The 16,060-nt window shown below is 43.2% G+C and overlaps 2 protein-coding genes across 3 annotated transcripts in view; one reads left to right on the forward strand and one right to left on the reverse strand.

Annotated features, from left to right (window-relative positions):
• The window catches only part of LOC147249880 (disintegrin and metalloproteinase domain-containing protein 10), a 29,285-nt gene extending 18,984 nt beyond the window's left edge, over positions 1-10,301 (forward strand). Inside the window, exons 10-16 of one of the 2 annotated variants that reach the window (XM_086225547.1) lie at positions 319-482; positions 3,717-3,888; positions 4,002-4,146; positions 4,311-4,494; positions 6,538-6,637; positions 6,981-7,201; positions 8,888-10,301. In XM_086225547.1, coding sequence (XP_086081673.1) covers positions 319-482; positions 3,717-3,888; positions 4,002-4,146; positions 4,311-4,494; positions 6,538-6,637; positions 6,981-7,201; positions 8,888-8,992 — 1,091 coding nt within the window. In that variant the 3' untranslated portion in view covers positions 8,993-10,301. The remainder of the gene's footprint in view (positions 1-318; positions 483-3,716; positions 3,889-4,001; positions 4,147-4,310; positions 4,495-6,537; positions 6,638-6,980; positions 7,202-8,887) is intronic. The other variant, XM_086225548.1, reaches the window with a different exon arrangement.
• lpl2a (lipoprotein lipase 2 a) lies at positions 9,859-15,252 on the reverse strand. Its single transcript, XM_086225549.1, has 10 exons — positions 14,870-15,252; positions 13,885-14,081; positions 13,455-13,634; positions 13,012-13,123; positions 12,677-12,910; positions 11,977-12,219; positions 11,605-11,725; positions 11,167-11,385; positions 10,972-11,079; positions 9,859-10,883 (listed from the first exon to the last, which is right to left on the reverse strand). The coding sequence occupies exons 1-10, from the start codon at positions 14,967-14,969 to the stop codon at positions 10,862-10,864; spliced, it is 1,536 nt and encodes a 511-aa protein (XP_086081675.1). The 5' UTR covers positions 14,970-15,252; the 3' UTR covers positions 9,859-10,861.
• Positions 15,253-16,060: the final 808 nt, after the last annotated feature.

Here is a 16,060-nt window from a genome sequence, read left to right on the forward strand (position 1 = left end):
GTGTTCATCTGTCTGCACCCACCACCCAATACCCAACTCTGGGCCTCAGACAGCGATATCGCTTCTGTAAGCAAAACATTGTTGGTTTAAGATCACACAAGGTCAGCATAGTTATGCAACGATTCTGAGCACTGGCAGCTAGCTTGCCTGTCATTTGGTCTGTAGGTCCTGTTGTGTCTGAATTAGTCAGAAATGAATGAACGAGCAAGCTGCCGACTTTCCTTTTCCATAGTAACACAAACATATCACTGCTCATTTTCTCACAGTAACATCAACCCTCCTGGGTTTTTTTTTTTTTGGGTCCTCTCTGTTCCTCAGGTAATTGGGGTGGAATATGCTCACAGCCCACCACCCTGCGTGATGGCCGCACCTCCACGCTGAATACAGGTCTGGTCACAATTCAGAACTACGGGCAGTTCCTGCCTTCTCGACACGTCCAGCTGACCTTTGCTCATGAGCTCGGCCACAGCCTTGGATCTCCGGTTTGTTCCTAACATCAAATCACCAACATCTCTCTGATGCTGAAATAAAGACAGGAACTGATGTAGTTAAAACACATCACCAATCTGATGACTTAAACGTTTGTACATCTAGAAAACATTGAGAAACCACATTTTCTGAAACGAGAGTGAGGAAGATACCAATGGACAAATCCTGCAGCTGCTTCTTAGTGACTGACAGTGACTGACACATGTAGTATATCAGCACACAACTCCAAATTCCGTCATTAAAATTAAAATTTAGACGTTGCAGAGATTTTACTTCACAAAATCAGGAATCCTTAGGTAGTCTGTTGTAGTTTATTCGCTGATAAGCGCCGTAGTAGGAGGAGTAACACAGACACTTCCTGTTATAGTTGCGACTATGATGAGACCCTTTTATTGCAACCAAACATAAGATCAGTGGTGACTCCACCAACGATAGCTACATTGTGGGCCAGATTCACGGACAAACTGACTAGAAACTTGTCCGCCAGTTGCTGTGCTGTCCTTGCTCCTTTTATTACATTCACCTGTGATTTTCCTTCCATGACATGACTTTTCATCATCTGTTTTACACCTCTGTCGGTTGATCTTTGTCAGTTTCACTGAATCCCTCTGGAGCGCCTCAGCCACCATGAAATCACCATAACAACACGCAGCATATGTATGCTCCTTTCTGTAGACTGATGACTGGTAACACCCACAACCTTTCTCCCATTGCCCAAAATGCCAGTGGTCCTCAGTTTCTTTTCACCCTTGGCTGTTTCCCACAATTCCACAGACCAAAGATTCCTCTAGAATCTTCCTGAGCTGATTAGTTCTGCAGTCTCTGGGCTTTTCAACATTTAGACACTGTAACTTCTCTTGCACCGCGTTGGTGTCCTCGTTTGTTCCTGTGACAGGCGTCTGTTTCTAGGTCAGATGTGGCACAGGAAGTGAAGAGATGCGAACACAGGCAACACCTGAGAGTTGGGACAGTCATGGGGCTTACAATGGGGGAAGGGTTAATAATCCCTTCTTTTACTCCACTTTAACTCTAGTTTATCACTAATATCTTTATTTCATGCTCATAATTGATTTGCATAATTTGAACACAACAAAAAGTATATGATATCTACAGAGGACTTACTCTTTAATTTATTTGCCATTTACTTTGTCAGGTTGATTATCTTGAAAGCAAACGGAGGTTGTGACTGTGGCAGCAGATGCTGTAAAACGCGACAGGTGTTAAAGAAGTAAACAGGAAGTTCAGGAAACCTGAGAATGAAAAGAGCACAGTGCTGACGTTCGCTCGTTGTGTTCAGGGCTCCTCAACATGTTTTCATGTCATCATTTCTTAATATTGACAGAAATACATGAGTAAATAGTAAAAGAAAGGTCAAACTTAGTACCTCTAGTCTAACCAACAAACCGGTGCAAGAGAACAGGAGTTTGCGTGTGATAAAAGAAAAAAGTAAAAGAGCTTCAAAACAGTGGAGCAATAATAAACTGCACGCACATGTGTTCAGCTGTGTGGTGCAGGTCAGCCAACTCCAGAGCAGCAGATACAGAGAGATAAAGTGTTCACCATAAAATTAACAATCAGTAGATCAAACTAATCAAGGACAGACGCAGAAACGACCAAAACAAAGCATGTTTCTTTCTTGTATCCACGGTCATTTGGTGTCGACATCTTGGCCTCATAATTTACCAGTGAGTTTGACATCGAAAAATTTCCCGAAAATGTTTGACAAATGCTTGTTGGACCAAAGCACAAGGAGTACTCTGTTCCAGCTGCACAGTGCTACACGTGGAACTCAACATTCCTCCACTGCTCCCGGGTCATCAAGAGACCAAGAGAATTGTTGGTGGCCTAAACGATAAATTTTTGAAAATTTAACAAAGATAAAACTGAAAGTCAGGTGGTGCAGTGGTCAGCACTGTTGCCTCACAGCAAGAAGGTTCTGGGTTCAAGTCTCGGCTCGGGCACGGGATCTTTCTGTGTGGAGTCTGCATGTTCTCCCTGTTCCTGTGTGGGTTCCCTCTGGTACTCCAGCTTCCTCCCACAGTCCAAAGACATTAAGAGGGGACGAGGCTGATTGATACTCTAAATTGACTGTAGGTGTGACTGTGAGTGTGAATGGTTGTCTGTCTGTATGTGCTGGTGCTGAGATGGACTGGTGACCTGTCCAGGGGGAACGCCTCCTCTCACCTGAAGGCTGTTGGGATAGGCTCCAACCTTGGATGGATGGAAAACTGAAAGTCAAAGGACAAGTGACTTTTCAAGAAGCAATTTTTCACTGTCTGTGGATATCCAGTAATAAAGAAGTTCATTCTCAAGTATTTGCATGGGAATGTTCAAGTAAGCAGTAAAATGTTTCAGGTTGGTTAAATACAACTTGAAAATGAAAAACTGCAAGTCAGAGGTTGTTAATTCCAAGGGACTTCAAAGTCAGTGATCATTTAATTGCATTTTTCCATATCGAAGGTCATTCAATTCCTAGGTACAACTACAATCAAACTCAGGTTTGACCCAAATGGATCCAGACTGAGAAAATCAGTACGACCTCCTATACAAGGGGTCCATCCATCCATTGTCTTCCACTTATTCCAATAATTAAGGGTCGCAGGGGGGCTGGAGCCTATCCCAGCGTCAACCGGAGAGAGGTGGGGTTCACGCTGGACAGGTCACCAGTCCATCGCAGGGCCAACATAGAGACAGACAACCATTCACACCTACAGTCAGTTTAGAGTATCAATCAGTCTCGTCCTCTCTTGATGTCTTTGGACTGTGGGAGGAAGCTGGAGTACCAGAGAGAACCCACGCAGGAACAGGGAGAACATGCAGACTCCACACAGAAAGATCCCGTGCCCGAGCCGGGACTCGAATCCGGAACCTTCTTGCTGTGAGGCGACAGTGCTGACCACTGCACCACCGGGCAGCCTTATATAAGGAGTCCGAACTGGGAAAGTGAAAAATGTAAGTCTAAATAATGACGGCCCAAAAGAGTGGTCATGGGAATTTTTTTTTAATCCAGTATGTAGTAAACTGACAGGAGGGCTAAAACACACACAAAGGTGGGTAAAATGAAACAACAGGAAGAAACAGAAGACAATGACACAAAAGTGACTCTTTCGAAATAAAGCAGGAAACATCTCAAAGATCCAATATATAAACATCATAAATCCACAGGGAGAATGGCAAAAAGATATATATTTTCAATAGTAATGCCTGTTTTTTTGTGTGTGTTTCAGCACGATGAGGGTTCTAACTGTGGGAACTTGGGTTCCTCTGGAGGTAAAGGCAGGTACCTGATGTTTCCTCACGCCACAGATGAGGTGCGTGAAAACAACGACAAACTCTCCCCCTGCAGCATCGAGCGCATCAGCAAGATCCTGCAGCTGAAGAAGGATGACTGCTTTGTGGGTGAGAGACAGAAGACCTGAGACGTGCTGCCTGAACCACAAGGAGTTGCTTACATTAGTCGCGATAAATATAATTTCTCTGGGTATTTGTCCATGTGATTTTTTTCTGTGCAGTCAGTGATCAGCCCATCTGTGGGAATCAGATCGTAGAGGAGGGTGAGGAGTGCGATGTGGGTCACAACGATACAGATCTCTGCTGCTACAGCACCAAAGAGCCCATAGGAGTCCAGTGTCACCTCAAGTCTGGTAAAGCCTGCAGGTACAGGGCACATAAGCACACACAGCATCAAATAAAAACATCCCCAGTTGAAACATTCCATTTCAGAAGATTTTTTTTTCCATTCGTTTTAGGGGTTTAAAGCTGTCTCTGTCTTTCTAATCATGTTTGATTAATTTATGGATGTGTCTCTTTTCTTTTGTCAGTCCCAGTCAGGGTCTGTGCTGCACCCAGGACTGTGGCTTTAAGCCAGCCGGTCAGACTTGTGATGAGGAGACGGAATGTCAGAGAGAGGGTGTGTGTTCAGGCCTTTCTGCTCTCTGCCCCGAACCGAGCGCCAAGGAAAACTTCACCGTCTGCAGTCAGGGCACTCGCATCTGCCTGAGCGGGGTGAGGCGGCCTCGCGCTGAAATTGTTCTTTACCTTGAAAAAAAACCCCAAATCATCGTAAAATCAGTTTGGTAGCTCCCAGTCTTCATCTGCAGAGTTTATTTTGATTAAATACAATTAATCAGGCTTCCTTAGTTGGTTTATTGAAGTGTTCTTTCCTGAGTGTTTGAAGTACATCTTCCACATTTCCAAATGTATATTAGTGTCTTAGAAATATTAGTTTGTTCTGAACAATATGAGGACCAAGCAAGAGTGAACTAGTCGCACATGTGTAAGTGGTAAATTATGTATTTTTACAGAGTTACATTGCTGATGGATGGAAATAAAGTAGTAAGTTTACAAGTCGTAAGATACAGTCTGTATAAGATAAGATAATAACATGTTTCAGCACAGTCTTTCGCTTTGGTGAATTGCTGTCGTAAACGAACCGTACATCGTACCTCATTTACATACTGATGGCGGAGGCTGGCACTCTGGCTACCAACAGGATCAAGTAGGGGCCAAGGACTGAACCAACGACCTTCAGATTCCTATACAGTCACTGTAGCTGAAAGGACTGTTTCTAAAATCAAACACTCTTTGGTCTGCATAATAGTATTTGCAAAAAATACTGACTCTCGATGATTTGCCAGTGTCGTAAAATCATTTAAAAAAATATCCATAATATCCTTTAGGTTGTTCGTCATCACCAGTTTTTGGAAACATGGAAGTGAAAATCTTCTGGAATCAGTCACGTTTCACCGTCCACTCCATGCGCTCAAGATCCTCTTTATTTTTTGGTCAAATCCCTTTATTGCAACACATTTCTAAGAAAAGTGATCTTAGTTTCATGTTACCAGAAAACCACATACAAAGAGTTTCATCTTGACCTCACATCATCTATCATTCAAAGTCTGATACTTCATCCTCTGAGACCAAAAGAAGACATATTCCTTCCAGCTGTGAATATTGCCTCGTGACGTGCTCTGGTTCACTCTCCAGAGGTGCTGTGGGTGCTCACCTCAAATGACCAGAGTATAATAAGCGGAAAGAAATGTGGGAACATGATAATCCATCAGAAGAAGTCCCTCTTGAAATCAAATTAATTACTTAAAATATACAAATTGATTTCCAAAGCCACATGTGTGAAACAAATGAGCCACATTAGAACGAACTGGCCGATGATGAAAGTATCCAGACAATGTTTGAGTAAATAATAGTTTATTCAAATTGTCCTTTTTTTTTAATACCCGAGGACTCTTTCATCCCTTGTACACGAGCTTGAATGAGCTTAGATTAACCTCCTTCCAAGAAAACCCAGTCTTTAAACAAATGCAATTTTTCACAAGGGGTTACAAAACTTGCCCAGGATCATTTCTAGAAAACCAAATACCAGTAAAAATATAAAAAATGCATTGATTGCCAGTACAGTTACAGTGCTGGTTCTCGCTACATATTGAGGACTAGAATGTGTATTTAACCAACAGTGTGAGGACGCTTTTGGAAAGTGAGGACATTTTAGACGGTCCTCACATCTTTAAAGTGCTGTTTTAAGGACAAGATCTGGTTTTAGGGTCGGTGTTAGAATAAGGTCACGGTTAGGTCTAGGGTCAAGGTTAGGCTCAGACATTTAGTTGAGATGGTTAGGTTTAGGGTCAGGGGCTATTGGATGCATTACTGTGTGTGTGTGTGTGCGTGTGCGTGCGCGCGCGCATGTGTGCAATCGGAATGGTGGGGCTGCAAGTCTCTGGTACCTTTATTTCAGGGGTCCTGTGTGTAAAACAGATATCCCCCAAAAATGGAGTCAGGTCTTTCTTGGCTGCTACACTACGACCCTCAGCCAAGTTTGGCCAAAATTGGCATTGTAGTTTTTGTATCAACCTGCTGACAAACAAACGCCGCCAAAAACATGACACTGTTGGTGAACGTAAGAGCACCTATCTTACAAATCAAAGATCTCCACACATTCTCACATTCTGCTGGTGTGCGTGGTTGCCACAGTACGTTAACCTGTCTGTCCTCATCTCTGCGTACCTGCTCATCAGTGTGTCTGGTCACCTGCAGGTCTGCACTGAGTCTGTGTGTGTGAAGCACCACTTGCAGCAGTGTGACTGTCCAGGAGACTCCATGAAGGAAAAATGCCACATGTGCTGCCAGCATCTCGGTAACCACTTGGCCCATGACTCCTCTGTGACTGAGGAATTTGTTTATATCACATTCAAGCACGTCATCCTGTGTCTTTTTGTTCTGAGGTTACTTTCGTGCATCAGACGTCCTCTGAACCAACACACGACATGCTGTCAAGCGTAGTTGCCTGTTTTGGTGCCGTAAGAGGCTTTTAATTAAAAAGTTGTGTAAAGAGAATGCTATTTTGTAAGCTGAGGCCATCATATGTTTATCAACCACCAGGGGGTGACAACCATTATTAATTCTATACTAGCTTTATGCAGACCATATTAAGCGTATCATGATAAACATGAATGATATTCTCTATGTATTGATGACAGATAAGCCTGAGACTTGTGCCAGCACCACATCTTCCGTTCTGTCCCGCCACTTCCAGAAAAAGCCTTTGCCCTTGGTGGGCGGGGCTCCGTGCTTGGGGAACCAAGGGTATTGCGACAAATTCCATGTATGCCGCCCACTTGATGCGGATGGTCCCATCGCCAGACTGAAGAATTCTTTTCTTAAACTGGATGAGTTTGATGACCTGGCAGAGTGGATGAAGGTAAGGGCCTCCTGTTATTGGTTGGATCAAATATTCGCATTAAAAAGGAGGATGTCACTCTAGACTAGAGGTACTTGACTCAGCCAGTTTCCCCAGTATGACCTTGGTGCGTTCTGATTTGGCAGAGTACCTCACTAACATAGCATCATTAGAAGTGTAACAGTTGATTGGGACACATTTTGTAAGAAAAGCCTGTTGTAACGTAACATCCGTCTTACTTCAGATCGAATTCAATACAGTGACTTTTCATCCGAACACGCCGCAGTTGTTACAAGGCAAATGCTAACGGCTAGCAATGCGCGGCCTGCATCACTAGTCAAGCTAAATGTCTCGTTTTTCTCTTCTTTCCTTCCTCCATAAATATCCTGTAATATTTCCTGACCGTTCAGGTACACGTTACTCACCAGCAGGAGTTTCATGCCCACTTGGATAAAGTTACATTGCGCACAAGGCGTTCAGAGGTTGGGAGAGAAATGAAAACAACATTATCCTTTCTCATAAGTTCTTTCGCATTTTATTTGCCTGAAGCAACGTTAAGTCGCTAATAATGTGTGATAGTTTGATCTGAAGTAAGTGTTTTTTCAAGCTTTTTAGCCGTAACTTATTGCATTTTGTTTCACCACTAGGGATGCCGTTGCTCAGTTTAGGTGGTAATTAGCTTAGCTGCTTTGAGCGTGAGAGATGCAGACTAGAAAGTTTAAAAAAAATGAAAAAAAAGTTCATTAATCTATATATGAGGCTTTACACCGAAGCAGCAGATGTTTGTCTCAGGTTGCGTCCTCAGCTCAGCTCAGTGTGTTGGTTCCACAGTCTGGGCTGATATTCAGCTGTATTCCATGTTTCAGTGGGAACTGCCTTTGAGGTTCAGGTTCTCTTGACAGCACGGCGAATCAGGAATTCCTATTCAGGTTAAAGAGCACCTCATAGATCAAGAATCTGTTTCACCGGAGACGCAAATGACTCCTCACTTCAAGAACCCTTTTGTTTTGTCCCTATAAACTCTGTTTCTGACTCGTGTTTTAAATGTGGAGAGGTTCTGCACTCATCAGAGAGAGAAACGGCCGATCAGACTCTGTCAGTCTGGGGTCCCTCCTGAGCTTCCTATGGAGCCATCTTTGCAAAATGTTGATGGTTTTTTTGGGGGGGGGGGGTTTTTGGTACTTATCTTCAAAGCATTGGGTAATTTTTTATAATAATCTGATCATTTCTGTTCAAGCCTAAAAAGGTTTTCAAAAGACCACAAGTTCAACCAAACACACATCTTATCTTCACTTGCAGTATCAGGGAAATCATTTTTTTAAGTGCTCACGTTGACAAAGTTTTTGTTTTGTAACACTCCGACAGCAGCAAATAGTATTTTGAATTCAGAGAAACAACTGCAAGTAAGTGAACTTCTGGCAGTTGACCGTACATTATGTTGCATCATGTCCCGTCGGTAGTTTAGCTAGCTGCTGCTGGTTGTAGTCGTTGAAAGATGCCTCAATTTAACCTTTAAAGCTGAGGCAGCAAGCTCCATGTAATTTGTTGGCACTTTTAACTGCAGTTTCATTTTGATAAGTTTTTTGTTTGTCCAACAACAAAACAGCAGAGTGAAGGTAGAACTGATGTCCTGTACTGTGCTGTTCTCAATAATCCTTTTCATGTCTTAGAAACCACCTTCAAAGTTTGCTTCTTTGTCGTCTGCAGGCTCACTGGTGGGCCATCCTGCTGGCTATCCTGACTCTGTCTGGAGTTATGGGCTGCACCGTCTGCCTCTGCAGCCGCACCCTCAACACTCGTGACTTAGAGTGATCCCTGTCACTTCAGGGAGGACAATGACGCACGCCGCCATTTAAATCAATCCGTAGGAGATGCTGAAGTGTCGAGGACACATTGAAGCGATGCGATCCACCATTTATCATCCTTGCAAGCATTTACTGCTCACATTTCAACAAGTGTAAGACCCCTTTGATGCTGGGTGTTAAGGAAAACGCTGGGTGAGCCCCTTCAGAGGCGCCGCATGCTGAACACGACGGGATTTAGGGACCCTGCAAAGACTGAGGGAACTTTCCCTTTGTTGTTGGATTTCAACTTTGGCTCTAATTTCAGCTTTGATGAGCATTCGGGTCTCGATCACGCTGAGACTATATTGACTCTGAAGCCATCGCGTAAGAGGAGGAGTTGACACGTCCGTATGAGCTGGACCTTTAGCACAGATCAACTCACGCATGTTTGAAAAGGAAAAAAAAAAAACGGTCATGTTAAAGTGACATGAAACATTTGTCACCACGAGACGTTGTCTTTCAAATGTATACATTCTAATTACATATTTGTTAAAGCTAAAGCTGGTTGGTTCTGTCACTGAAGTTTTTATTGTTTATCTCCGGTCACTTTGACAATAAACAGGACGATGGCGTCACGACTGCAAGGACAAGAAATCGCACCGATTATTTCTCAGTTTCTACCACTTTTATATCAAAAACAAACCTCGGGGATTTAAAAAACACATTTTACTTTGATAATTTTGCTTTGAAAACATAATACACACTCTTGTGTAGATAAATATATGACAGACAGTGACAAATGTTTTATAATGGAATTCATTTTTAAAAAACAAAACACCATTTATCATAATATTTCGCTTTAACCACCATAAAAGACAGATACCAGGCTCAAGGTGACCTTTCAAATGAATTTGGTTTATTAAAGAAACGAAACAGTACAACAGCATTATTTACATGTATGTACAATGATTACATAAATGCATATTTGTCATTGGTTAAAGAAACATATACAGTGCTTCACCCTACAAAAATCAATTGTTTCATATTTACATTCTGTACAAGTAACTTGGTTTTTCTTCCCATGTCTTCAAGTGCAAAAGTAAAATATTTCCACGTTTTTCCAGTGAAAAGCGAGTCACAATGATTACAGTACCGATCTCAGAAGGTTTAAAAGGATGTACATTTTAATTATAAGGATGCAGAGCGTTGAAATAAAAAAAAGATGACGTGTTCAGAGGAAGACACACTCCGCAACTTCTACCAACCTCTCATGTACACTCCTTTTGAGGTAACAGCTTTGTGCAGAGGTGTAACAATACAGATGCTGTACAAACTTTAGTTATGATGCATATTCTGTATAACAATAAAGCACATTCGGGGGGGGGGGGCAGCAAAGAGCTTCGTTAAGGGAGCTTACGAGCTTTCGTCTGGTGACTGTTAACAGTAAGGCACACTGACGCAGGTCCCACAGTCACATGGCGTGCTGAGGGCTTCAGTGGTGAATGCTTTGTTGCTTTAGTCTTAGAAGACTGTATATTAAGTTGAATAAAATGTACCCTATTGCGTTCTCTACCCCCCTTTGGGAGGAGGACATTTTTTTCACAGTTTAAATATCCAACATTACATTATATTAGTACCTCCAAATCTACAACCTCGCAAAATGTCATCACCTCTCTTTGGACACTAAATGAATGAAGTTATTTTTCATAAAAATACGTTTTTACAAAAATATTTGTACAATATACACATATATGTTTTAAATAATACACAGACTCTTGTTTATCTACAAGTCAGTCATGTTTTTTGTAATTTGAGACATAAAATAAGTTACAGGTGTATAAATTATTTACGGAGTGCTGGAAGGGACAGAAAGGTGTTTTGTTTTTTGTCTTTGAGGTCAGTGCTTCTCCAGAGTTACTCTGTAGGCAAAAGCAGGTTTATTTTCATTTTAAAGCCTTAATATAATTCATGTTAATTGTTGTTGCGTAACTGCAGGAGCAAACTTACCGTCTGGATGTTCGTTTTGGGGTCATCCTCCACGGATCCTTACATTTAACAAACGTGACCTCCTGGGTTAAGTTTTGGGAATCTGGATCTTTTACACAGAAAACCACCCTGTAAGAAAAAAGTTAGGTTTACTAGAAAAGACAAAAAAAAACCCAAACAGAACCTGGATTAAAAATTCACTCTGACTCAACTTACTTTTCCTGAGTCTCACCAGCCCGGATGCGGATTTTGTGGACCTCCATGTTGGCGTCTTTCGAGTCGCCAGACCACCAGGATGAAACCATCTTCAGCATGTTGGAGGCAGACCAACCGTTCGTCTCCTCCCATTTGAATTTCAACATCAACAAATCTCCAATATTGTTCTCGGTCACCAGCAGGAATGAGTGGGTCTTATTGGTGGCTATTTTCTCTTTTCTGACAGAAACAAAGAGAAATTAGTGGTCAGTAGAGATATTTTATTTTGTTAAACCTTGTAAACTCCAGACCATAAACCATCAAACAACTACACAAGGCAAAGCGCGTACTCGTTACACTCTTTATGGCTCCTGCCTGTTGGACTTCTGTGCAGCTGTCCAAAAACTACTCATTTAACTGAAAAGATGCAAGTCACAGAGAAATAAAAAGCCCACTCACAGCTTCAGCTCCAGGTTCTCGGCCTCTCCTTTGGTTCCGTACAGTGAGACAGTGAGCGAGGGCTCCATCTCTGAGCGGTTGACCTTACTGGAGAAGTGGATCTTCAGCTGGTAGTGGTAAACTGCGAAGGAGAGCAACAATAACAATCTGGAGAAACTTGAAACTTGTATGTTATTGTAACAGAGAAGATTAGTCACTAAACTAAGCTGGTGAAGATCATGTGATCAGACTTTTGCAGTCACAGCCACCAGAGACTGAGATAGAGAAGCTTACATTCCTTTTCTGTTTTTTTCTACTCCTCCAACATCATGAGCTCATCTGTTGCTTGGTGAACAGAAAACAGTTGAACTTCCAGTGATGAGGACCACTGACCTCTGAAAGGCATGGATGCTCGTGTCTTGGTGTACATCTGAACGTTGCGTGCCTTGCGGACCTTGCTGATGCCGTAGCCAACCGTGTTGCAGCGACTTTTGCGGCAACTGAGGCACATGCCGCGGTCGAACGCGTCGTTGCTGCCGCAGCGGTAAGCCTTCGCCGCTTCCTGCTCATTCAGTAGAGAGTCGATGAAGAGGTCGACGGAACGCTCGTGTTCACACTTTATTGCATCAGTGATGGCTGGAGAGGAAAAGGGAAGAAAAATTCAATGTAAAATATTTAGATTTCCTTTAATCTACCTGCAGCTCCCTGGATAATTAGTTTTACTGCAGCAGGCAAAAAAAACCTGACATTGTGTCTGTCGTTCTTTGCTATGTTTGAGGCCCTCACCTCATTTTCAGACTTGTGTGAATGGGGTCATTGTGCAACTCACAGTACCAATGTTAACCAGTAAGATGGATAAATGGCAAGCATTGTTTGTGCGTGTGTGTGTGTGTGTGTGTGTGCGTGTGTGTGTGTGTGTGTGTGTGCGTGCACCAATAGGAGACGTGATTGTATCTCACTTTTATACATCTAATTTGTTGCAGAGAAGCTTCTTCAGGTGAAACAGAATCTCACTCCTAACCATGTGTCATAATAATGCAATATACATTGAACTTTTTACATTTTAATTGCACGACATTTTCAAATCTCTCACCAAATATCCCAAAGTTAGCGATCTTCTCCAGCGCACCCCTGAGGTTGCAGCCTGGTTGGAAGCTGCCACCGTTGGGGTAGATGTCAACATGGCCCACAGGCTGCTGGATCCCGATGCTGAGACCCAAAGAGCCCCGTGTGAAGGTGTGGAGGACGTCTACAAAGTGTGCGTCATCGGGGGAGAGGCGCCTGTGAGCGTGCTCGCCCTCAAAGTCAGGACCAGCTGGGTCCAGACCTGCAGACAGAGACAAAGAGTGGCAAGATTTAAGTCACAGATACACTTATTTAAACATGCACTATTAAATGTAATGAATCAGAATGTTCGTTTTTCTCCACCTGTTATTCTTCCAACTTTATTGGTTGAGTGGCTGCCAGCAAATCCTGCCACATGAGCCCCTAGGCTGTAGCCAATCAGGTGCACGTTATCCAGAGGAATGTTGGTGGTTTCCTTTCAAATACGGAAAATGTAATTAATAAAAGCAGTGTGAGAATTAGATCCTTCTCACTGTAAGGAAACAGTTCCTACTATTTAAAATGAATACTAGATTAGCATAGCAAAGATTTCACCTGAACTCTAACAGATACTACAGTGCCCTGGAGTGGCCATTGAGAGAGAAATAAATATATTGTGTGCATTATCACTACCATTTGAGCTCAAAACCTGACTCAGTTAGCTAGGCTTTAGCTAGACTTTATGGAAAACTGGCTTCTCGTTATGGTAGGTTGGGACAGGTGTAATATTGTGGCGTGAAACCATTAAAAGTGCTCCTCCCACTGACCTCGATCCAGTCGATGAAGTGAGCGATCTCCTGTCCCACTGCTTTGGTGTTCTGAGCTGCGACCACATAGTGGTTCTGGGCCGAGTTGAGCCAGTCCACCACGATGACGTTGGCTGTCTGCTCCCTATCGTACAGCGCTGACACCAGCTTCGCAACCCAGCTCTCAAACATTCCGCTCAACTGTGGGACGACCAAGAGAAACACTGAGGTCATACTCACTAGAGCTGATTGATAGTCAAAGAAGATGAAGGTGAGGCCAGAATGGAACGCTCAAAGAGTCAGGGACAATAGTAAAGCTGTTCTTGTGTGAAATAAATGAGTGGGAAAACAAGCAGTTGCTGCTGTTTTGTCTCCAAAAGAGTCAGTTGAACCCCTCTGGCTGGTTTTGCAAGCAGGGACAAGTCACAACCGGCTGAAGCACAGAACTCACCGTCCATCCATGGATGACCAGGAAGGTTTTGGAGGTCCTGTTAAAAGTGCAGGCTGCCAGGGAGTCTGGGTTGCCAGGTACGATGTAGCACAGGTCATCGTCAGGATGGGAGGGTTTACGAAGGGAAAATCTGGCAACTGTTCGATTGATGTCATCTTTATGGTCAAACAAGTCTTTGAGAGGATCCAGGAAGTTACCTGACGAGAGAAAGAAGGTTGACAACTTTATTTCTCTGACTTCTATCCAGCATTTAGTGAAAGTGTGGAACCCTGATCTGGCTGAGGAGCCTGCCCCCCCCCCCCCCCCCCCCCAGGCCCCTCCACCTTCCACTAGAGTCCTCACAGTCCTCAGGAGTTACAGGGGTTCCCTGGGCCAGACTGAGCTCCATAGAAACCACCAGGACTTTTTCTCCCTCCCTTTGTTCCTGCCACCTCAGCCACTATAATCAGCCCAAGTTTCAGTGGTCCTAACAAAGTCAGCTGACTCAACTCAACTAGGGGGTTGTTCTGGTTTAGAGTGGGGGGTGGGGCGGAGAACACAGCAGGACCCACACACAGAGACATAATCAGGGCTTGCAAGAGGGGCTGGAATAGTTTAGGAGCAGAATTACAAACATACATGATCATAATTGTTCCCGGATAACAGTTGCCTGTTGAAATCGGTGTGAATGTTTCCTCTCCTCCTCTTCTCCCCCACAAGCATTGAAAAGTTCACCAAAAAGCACAAGTAGTTCATTTTCTGTCTTTCAAATGTAATGAACAATAACTCCTTTGGAAGAAAAACGGTATATTGTGAGGTTTTTCTCTGGGTCCAGACATACAAAAGGGCTCAAACAAAACGCGTAGATAAGATTTAAAAAAAAAAAAAAAAAGTCCGTCAAACTAGACTTTGTCACGGTGAATATCTCCTCCGCTATAAATGCCAAACTAGTGAGACCCGCATGAGTGTGTGAGCGAATGTAAAAGAGCCTGAACTGGAAACTCACCCAAAATAGAATCGGCGAGCTCTTCTTCCAGAGACGTCACATATTGCACAGCTGCATTCAACACCAAAAAGTAAAGACACCGAACCTGCCACGCTTTCATTTCTTTTACAGATGAATCCTTTTAGAGAAGACGGCTTCGATGGACTTTAATCTGATCGAAAAGCGCAGCAGCAGAGAGTATAATGTTCCTTCTAGGAATAATCCGGTGCGTCCTGTTGCGCGCTGGCAGAGCGCTGATATCTGAACCACCTTGAACTGGCCGCGTCTTAAATAGCACCTCTGACATCCCATTGGCTGCTAACGTCCGGGTGGGGAATGGAAACATGTTTGGATAGTAAATTATTCGACTTAGTTAAGAGAAAGGTTAACGAAACCCGCAGACAACACGGCTTCTGGTTAAAAACACTACAATGTTCTACTTTGACTCTCGAATGAGGATGGAATCCGCCCACTTCTTGAAGAAATTACTCCTTAATCGGTTAAGTAAATCATTGGAACTCGTGACTAATAAGTCCGAATATTAAAAGAAAAACTGCATATGACACAGATGGTGAGCAAAAAAGAAGAAGAAAACTGGATCTATAGAAAATATCATCCATCAGACAGACCGGTGATCTGTTACCATTTGTCATCATTAGCACATTGTATGCAAAAAGATGCAACACGTGCATCACAAAGAAAAGTTTGATTAGCGGAAATATAAAAAGGGAAATGATTGCAGAGACTGTACATTTTCATAAACATAATATTTGAACTATGTTTAAGTGTCAAGACAAAGCCTGGTGAGGACAACGCTAACAGTGACAGCGACGAGGATGACAGCAGCGTGAAGCTGTGCAAGCATGTGGACTCTCCTTTCTCAGACGCCTGATATCTTAATCTGTGCCTGGTTTATGTGCAAGAGCACATTCAAGCTGTAATCTCTGATGGATTTGCAACCTCTGGCCTCGTGTTGCAGGTTCTTCCAGCTGGACTGATGCATGCAGGTGTTCCAGAAGAAGACCTGGACTGTTGTGTACAATAACAGACCAGTGGTTGGTCACCTACATGGCTGACTTCCTCTGACATTCCAGGACATGAGCAGCGGGGATAAACATGAGGGGCCTCTTAAGAACATTTGTGCCATTTTCTCAGCTCTCCTGTTGTCATGGTGTTACCATGCAGATAAGAGAGAGAGAGAGAGAGACAGGA

Source organism: Aulostomus chinensis, chromosome 14, assembly GCF_037954235.1.
Source record: "Aulostomus chinensis isolate RoL2024-O1b breed Wild chromosome 14, RoL_Achi_v1.0, whole genome shotgun sequence".
In the NCBI taxonomy this organism is placed as follows: Eukaryota; Metazoa; Chordata; class Actinopteri; order Syngnathiformes; family Aulostomidae; genus Aulostomus; species Aulostomus chinensis.